The following is a 7,410-nucleotide window of genomic DNA, read 5'->3' as shown; positions in this document are numbered from 1 at the left end:
CTAGAAATGCGGAATTTTCCGCGAAATTAAAGAGCATGCTGCGTTTTGTTTTTTTACCGTGAAGCGTTTTTTTTTTTTCACAGAAAAAAAAAAACGCATCAATATGCACAAAAAGTGCAAAATGCATTAAAATGAATGGGAAGCATCTTTTAAGCGTATTTTTTGGTAAATCCGCGGGAATAACGCGAAAAAAAACCGCTGTGACACAGCCTATGGGTCTTTTCAGATGGATTCTGCCTGAAATAGCACAGCAAAAAGTGAATATAATGCACAGCTGTTGTGTCCCTTCTTTTAACAACTTAAAGGTTCAGAAGCCCTCTCTAGCAAGCTGCCCGCTCTCTACACTTATACAATATAACATGAAAACTGACGGAAGAACGACAGCAAAGTCACCTCAGCAAAATGACCAGTTTGTTTCCTGGACAGCCTTAGACCAGGCAAACTGTCTACAAGACACTGTGCACACTGCCTATGAGTCACAGGGTTTTACCCAATTAATGCACACATGATGCTGTAGGTAGGGCTATGATAAAATGCAAGATAAGTGGCCAAACATTAAACATCACCCTTTCCTCCCAATGCCCCCGTACAATTGATAAATAGAGGGGAACAAGCTGCTGCCCAACAATTCTTGCAGCAGCTCATCTCCCATGAAATTTCATGCGTTAAGATATTGCATATCCTGTGGTTAGGCAGAACACCCCTTTAACAATGCTCATAGACCTACTGCCCAAATATGCAGATTTTATTGATAGGAGGCACTCCACTTACCTCTATGGAGCAGATAGTGGAGGACAACGTAGATCTACCTTTATTTCCATCAGTCCCGGAGTCACTAAATAAGGCAGCAGTGGACATGTGCGAACTATGCTGCTTTAATCAGTTTCGATCAAAGTGAGGAAAAATGGGAGGTCAGGATCTCCTCCTCAGGATCAAACATTGATTACCTATTCTGTGAAAACACTTAAGATTACTCATCTTAACATCACTTATATACTTGGTACCTGCTGCTCTGTGGGCAATATTGTGTTTTCCTGGATGCTTGTGTGCCTAATGATTATTGCAGCTTCCTCCATCCAAGATCTTTAGTGTGAGATTTAAACGTGGTAAAATAAAAATATGGAACAAAAAAAAACAATGAAGCAACAAGCCTCTTAAAAAAACACCAATATTGGCATGTGTGCACTGGCAGGGCGATCACAGCAACGAGACCTTATGGTCCTTCCTTGTCTTCATTTGGAAAGAAACAGTAGCCGGCAGGGTCATACTCCTCCCAGAGACGTTCAAACTCCTCCATGTAGGCCCTGACGCATGCACCATCGTCTGTGACTAGGAGATTTTCTTGGTTCGTCTGTATCGCCTGCTGAGTCCAGTTCATGGAGCCAGTGATGACAATGCTCCTATCCACTACCGCAAATTTGTGGTGCATGAAGCCGGAGGACTGATTGTGACGAACCACAACACCTGCGAAATCAGAAGACATTGTATTCAAGACGAGGAGTCACAAGCACACATCACTATTTGTAAGCAAAATCCAGGAGTGGAAAAATCCCAAGGAAAAGTATAATAGAAACATGTCATCACTTCTGCATTTATCACCCATTCATGGTTTTGGTTTACAAATACTGAACTTTGTGAATGCGGCTTAAATCTGAGATTTCACATAGTGTGCTCCAGAAGAATCAAATGTGAGTATCTGCAGTGGAGTGACAGAGGAAAAACGGAAAAAAGCTGCAGAAACAGGAGAGGTCAGGGATTTTTACAAACTATTTAACATCCTCCCTAATATATGTCCTATTCCCCTGTCATCATCCCATAACCCCCATGTCTGGCTTTCCCCAGTCACCACTGCCCCCCATGTACGGCTTTCCCCAGTCACCACTGCCCCCCATGTACCGCTTTCCCCAGTCACCACTGCCCCCCCATGTACCGCTTTCCCCAGTCACCACTGCCCCCCCCATGTACCGCTTTCCTCAGTCACCACTGCCCCCCCATGTACCGCTTTCCTCAGTCACCACTGCCCCCCCATGTACCGCTTTCCCCAGTCACCACTGCCCCCCCCCCATGTACCGCTTTCCCCAGTCACCACTGCCCCCCCATGTACCGCTTTCCCCATGTCACCACTGCCCCCCCATGTACCGCTTTCCCCAGTCACCACTGCCCCCCCATGTACCGCTTTCCCCATGTCACCACTGCCCCCCCATGTACCGCTTTCCCCAGTCACCACTGCCCCCCCATGTACCGCTTTCCCCATGTCACCACTGCCCCCCCATGTACCGCTTTCCCCATGTCACCACTGCCCCCCCATGTACCGCTTTCCCCAGTCACCACTGCCCCCCCATGTACCGCTTTCCCTTCACCACTGCCCCCCCATGTACCGCTTTCCCCAGTCACCACTGCCCCCCATGTACCGCTGCTCCAGTCACCACTGCCCCCCCATGTACCGCTGCTCCAGTCACCACTGCCCCCCATGTACCGCTTTCCTCAGTCACCACTGCCCCCCCATGTACCGCTGCTCCAGTCACCACTGCCCCCCCATGTACCGCTTTCCCCAGTCACCACTGCCCCCCATGTACCGCTTTCCCCAGTCACCACTGCCCCATGTACCGCTTTCCCCATGTCACCACTGCCCCCCCATGTACCGCTTTCCCCAGTCACCACTGCCCCCCCATGTACCGCTTTCCCTTCACCACTGCCCCCCCATGTACCGCTTTCCCCAGTCACCACTGCCCCCCATGTACCGCTGCTCCAGTCACCACTGCCCCCCCATGTACCGCTGCTCCAGTCACCACTGCCCCCCATGTACCGCTTTCCTCAGTCACCACTGCCCCCCATGTACCGCTGCTCCAGTCACCACTGCCCCCCCTGTACCGCTTTCCCCAGTCACCACTGCCCCCCATGTACCGCTTTCCCCAGTCACCACTGCCCCCCATGTACCGCTTTCCCCAGTCACCACTGCCCCCCATGTACCGCTTTCCCCAGTCACCACTGCCCCCCATGTACCGCTTTCCCCAGTCACCACCGCCCCCCATGTACCGCTGCTCCAGTCACCACCGCCCCCCATGTACCGCTTTCCTCAGTCACCACTGCCCCCCATGTACCGCTTTCCCCAGTCACCACTGCCCCCCATGTACCGCTTTCCCCAGTCACCACTGCCCCCCATGTACCGCTTTCCCCAGTCACCACTGCCCCCCATGTACCGCTGCTCCAGTCACCACTGCCCCCCCCTGTACCGCTGCTCCAGTCACCACTGCCCCCCCCTGTACCGCTGCTCCAGTCACCACTGCCCCCCATGTACCGCTTTCCCCAGTCACCACTACCCCCCATGTACCGCTGCTCCAGTCACCACTGCCCCCCATGTACCGCTTTCCCCAGTCACCACCGCCCCCCCCATGTACCGCTTTCCTCAGTCACCACTGCCCCCCATGTACCGCTTTCCTCAGTCACCACTGCCCCCCATGTACCGCTGCTCCAGTCACCACTGCCCCCCATGTACCGCTGCTCCAGTCACCACTGCCCCCCATATACCGCTTTCCCCAGTCACCACTGCCCCCCATGTACCGCTTTCCCCAGTCACCACCGCCCCCCCATGTACCGCTTTCCTCAGTCACCACCGCCCCCCCATGTACCGCTTTCCTCAGTCACCACCGCCCCCCCATGTACCGCTTTCCTCAGTCACCACTGCCCCCCATGTACCGCTGCTCCAGTCACCACTGCCCCCCATGTACCGCTGCTCCAGTCACCACTGCCCCCCATGTACCGCTTTCCCCAGTCACCACCGCCCCCCCCATGTACCGCTTTCCTCAGTCACCACTGCCCCCCCTGTACCGCTTTCCTCAGTCACCACTGCCCCCCATGTACCGCTGCTCCAGTCACCACTGCCCCCCATGTACCGCTTTCCCCAGTCACCACCGCCCCCCATGTACCGCTTTCCCCAGTCACCACCGCCCCCCCATGTACCGCTTTCCCCAGTCACCACTGCCCCCCATGTACCGCTGCTCCAGTCACCACTGCCCCCCATGTACCGCTTTCCCCAGTCACCACTGCCCCCCCTGTACCGCTTTCCTCAGTCACCACTGCCCCCCCTGTACCGCTGCTCCAGTCACCACCGCCCCCCCATGTACCGCTTTCCCCAGTCACCACTGCCCCCCCTGTACCGCTTTCCTCAGTCACCACTGCTCCCCTGTACCGCTTTCCTCAGTCACCACTGCCCCCCATGTACCGCTGCTCCAGTCACCACTGCCCCCCATGTACCGCTGCTCCAGTCACCACTGCCCCCCATGTACCGCTTTCCCCAGTCACCACTGCCCCCCATGTACCGCTTTCCCCAGTCACCACTGCCCCCCATGTACCGCTTTCCTCAGTCACCACTGCCCCCCCTGTACCGCTTTCCCCAGTCACCACTGCCCCCCATGTACCGCTTTCCTCAGTCACCACTGCCCCCCCTGTACCGCTTTCCTCAGTCACCACTGCCCCCCCTGTACCGCTTTCCTCAGTCACCACTGCCCCCCATGTACCGCTGCTCCAGTCACCACTGCCCCCCATGTACCGCTGCTCCAGTCACCACTGCCCCCCATGTACCGCTTTCCCCAGTCACCACTGCCCCCCATGTACCGCTTTCCCCAGTCACCACTGCCCCCCATGTACCGCTTTCCTCAGTCACCACTGCCCCCCATGTACCGCTTTCCTCAGTCACCACTGCCCCCCATGTACCGCTTTCCTCAGTCACCACTGCCCCCCATGTACCGCTGCTCCAGTCACCACTGCCCCCCATGTACCGCTGCTCCAGTCACCACTGCCCCCCATGTACCGCTTTCCCCAGTCACCACTGCCCCCCATGTACCGCTTTCCTCAGTCACCACTGCCCCCCATGTACCGCTTTCCCCAGTCACCACCGCCCCCCCATGTACCGCTTTCCTCAGTCACCACTGCCCCCCATGTACCGCTTTCCTCAGTCACCACTGCCCCCCATGTACCGCTTTCCTCAGTCACCACTGCCCCCCATGTACCGCTGCTCCAGTCACCACTGCCCCCCATGTACCGCTGCTCCAGTCACCACTGCCCCCCATGTACCGCTGCTCCAGTCACCACTGCCCCCCATGTACCGCTTTCCTCAGTCACCACTGCCCCCCATGTACCGCTTTCCTCAGTCACCACTGCCCCCCATGTACCGCTTTCCTCAGTCACCACTGCCCCCCCATGTACCGCTGCTCCAGTCACCACTGCCCCCCATGTACCGCTGCTCCAGTCACCACTGCCCCCCATGTACCGCTGCTCCAGTCACCACTGCCCCCCATGTACCGCTGCTCCAGTCACCACTGCCCCCCATGTACCGCTTTCCCCAGTCACCACCGCCCCCCCATGTACCGCTTTCCTCAGTCACCACTGCCCCCCATGTACCGCTGCTCCAGTCACCACTGCCCCCCATGTACCGCTGCTCCAGTCACCACTGCCCCCCCTGTACCGCGTCCTCCCCTCCCGCCATCTTACCCGCCTTCCTCAGTTCTCCGATCTGGGATCCTGCCGCAGCCATGTAGTCGCTGTCGGTGATGACTCGCACCCGCACCCCGCGGCCATGGAGCAGCAGCACGGCCCGAGCCAGCGGGAGGCTGGAGAAGGTGAAAACGCAGAGCTCCAGCGAGCGCCGCGCCCCGAGGAGCCGCCTGAGCAGCGCTGACAGGGCGCCGTCCGTGCGGTGAGGTAACGGGCAGGAGCAGCGGCTCCCGGGACTCAGCAGCGGCTCCGCACACACGAGAGGAGCCGGGAAGAACAGGACCTCCCGCACCGGCGGCCGCCGCCTCCGCAAGAATCGGTACACGAGCTCCAGACCCAGCGCCACGGCCGCCGCCGCCACCACACCGAGCCGCCTCCAGGACACCGCGGGGACCATGACAGGGGGGCGGGGCCTCACAAATGGCGGGAAGAGATGCCTCAGGGGCGGAGCGCGGGAGGACGCAAAATGGCGCCTACAGCTGAGTCAAAACCTGTCAGTGAGAGTTTCTGAGGAGAAAATCTGTGGGAAAGTGCATAAAACACACATTTATGGCAGTATGGGGGCAGTCACAATAGACTTGGTGCTTTAAGTGTAGAAAAAATTGACCAATTTTACCACATATACCTTGAATGATGGGGTCAAAAGTCACTTAAAAAAAATCACGCCTTTATGGAGTATCTAGATGTGACTGTGCCCACAGAGGCAGTAGGGTGCTCAGATAATGGCAACTACACCACTTTAGCTTAGGCTATGTGCACACGTATGCAGAAAATTTCTGCATAAAAACAGGTCTCCTTCCCAGAAAACGCACGTTTTTGCGCGTTTCTTTGCCGCTATTTTTTTTCGTGCGTCCCCAGACACATAGGAAATAGCCAGAAATGCGGAATTTACCACGAAATTAATGAGCATGCTGCGTTTTTTACTGCGAAGCGGGTTTTTTTTCGCGGTAAAAAACCATCAATATGCACAAAAAGTGCAAAATGCATTAAAATGAATGGGAAGCTTATTTTTGCGTTTTTCCCACAGATTTTTTGGTAAATCAGCGGGAAAACCGCGAAAAAAACCGCTGTGTGTGAACACAGCTTTAGTGAAGCCTGACTGTGACTCCTCTGGGGGGGGGGAGATGTGGGCTGTGAATAAATGCAGGGAGTTAACCCTTCCGTCCCAAATATATACTGTCAGTTCCTCCATGGCATACAGTATATGGCATGTGACTGTGTAGGAGGAGAGTCTCAGCAAATTGTCATCTGCAATGATCTGTGCGTTACCATAAAGATCTACTTTACTGGCCCGTCATCCATGGCGTCTACATACAGTATATAGTATGTGTAGGAGGAGAGTCTCAGCACATTTTTAGGGTATATCATCTTCTCATAGTGTTAGGCCGGGTTCACATTGCATTAATGGCCCTGCGTTCAACGGGATCCGTTACATAGCGGCACTAACGCTATGTAGCAGATGCGTTAACGCCCCCATTGGCCGCAATGCTACTAACGCATCCAAAATCGGCATGATGCGTTACTTCATGACGCCCCCCAGACTGCTGCAGACCGCGTTCCAGGGGGCGTCATGAAGTAACGCATCAGGCCGATTTTGTATGCGTATCATTGCGGCCAATGGGGGCGTTAACGCATCTGCTACATAGCGTTAGTGCTGCCATGTAACGGATCCCGTTGATCGCAGGGCCAGGAGGATTCAGGACAACACTACAGGGAGGAGGACAGACGGCGGCAGGTGTTGCTGCTAAGGGCTCACACTCACTAGCGAGAGAGTCGCGTGATTCTCGTGTGAGTCTCTCGCATGGAAACCCGGCACTGCCGCCGGCACTCGGACCGGAGCGTGCGGCTACATGTACTTCTATGCAGTCACCCCCTCCGGTCCGAGTGCTGGTGGCAGTGCCAGGTTTCCATGCGAGA

General features: G+C 56.0%; 1 protein-coding gene across 1 annotated transcript; it reads right to left on the bottom strand.

Annotated features, from left to right (window-relative positions):
• Positions 1-855: 855 nt before the first annotated feature.
• Positions 856-6,002, bottom strand: PLD6 (phospholipase D family member 6). Its single transcript, XM_073558519.1, has 2 exons — positions 5,491-6,002; positions 856-1,464 (listed from the first exon to the last, which is right to left on the bottom strand). The coding sequence occupies exons 1-2, from the start codon at positions 5,888-5,890 to the stop codon at positions 1,214-1,216; spliced, it is 651 nt and encodes a 216-aa protein (XP_073414620.1). The 5' UTR covers positions 5,891-6,002; the 3' UTR covers positions 856-1,213.
• Between the last annotated feature and the right edge of the window lie 1,408 nt (positions 6,003-7,410).

The sequence above is a fragment of the Dendrobates tinctorius genome, unplaced genomic scaffold (assembly GCF_039654945.1).
Source record: "Dendrobates tinctorius isolate UK_male_01 unplaced genomic scaffold, ASM3965494v1 ptg000257l, whole genome shotgun sequence".
NCBI classification, from domain to species: Eukaryota; Metazoa; Chordata; class Amphibia; order Anura; family Dendrobatidae; genus Dendrobates; species Dendrobates tinctorius.
Note: the sequence above shows the minus strand (reverse complement) of the source record. Positions and strands in the feature narration are given on the sequence as shown.

Coding starts and splice junctions, on each gene's coding strand:
- PLD6 (XM_073558519.1), bottom strand. CDS start 5,890: ATGGTCCCCGCGGTGTCCTGGAGGCGGCTCGGTGTGGTGGCGGCGGCG. Junction 1,465..5,490: donor CGGAGAACTGAGGAAGGCGG/GTAAGATGGCGG, acceptor CTGATTTCGCAG/GTGTTGTGGTTCGTCACAAT.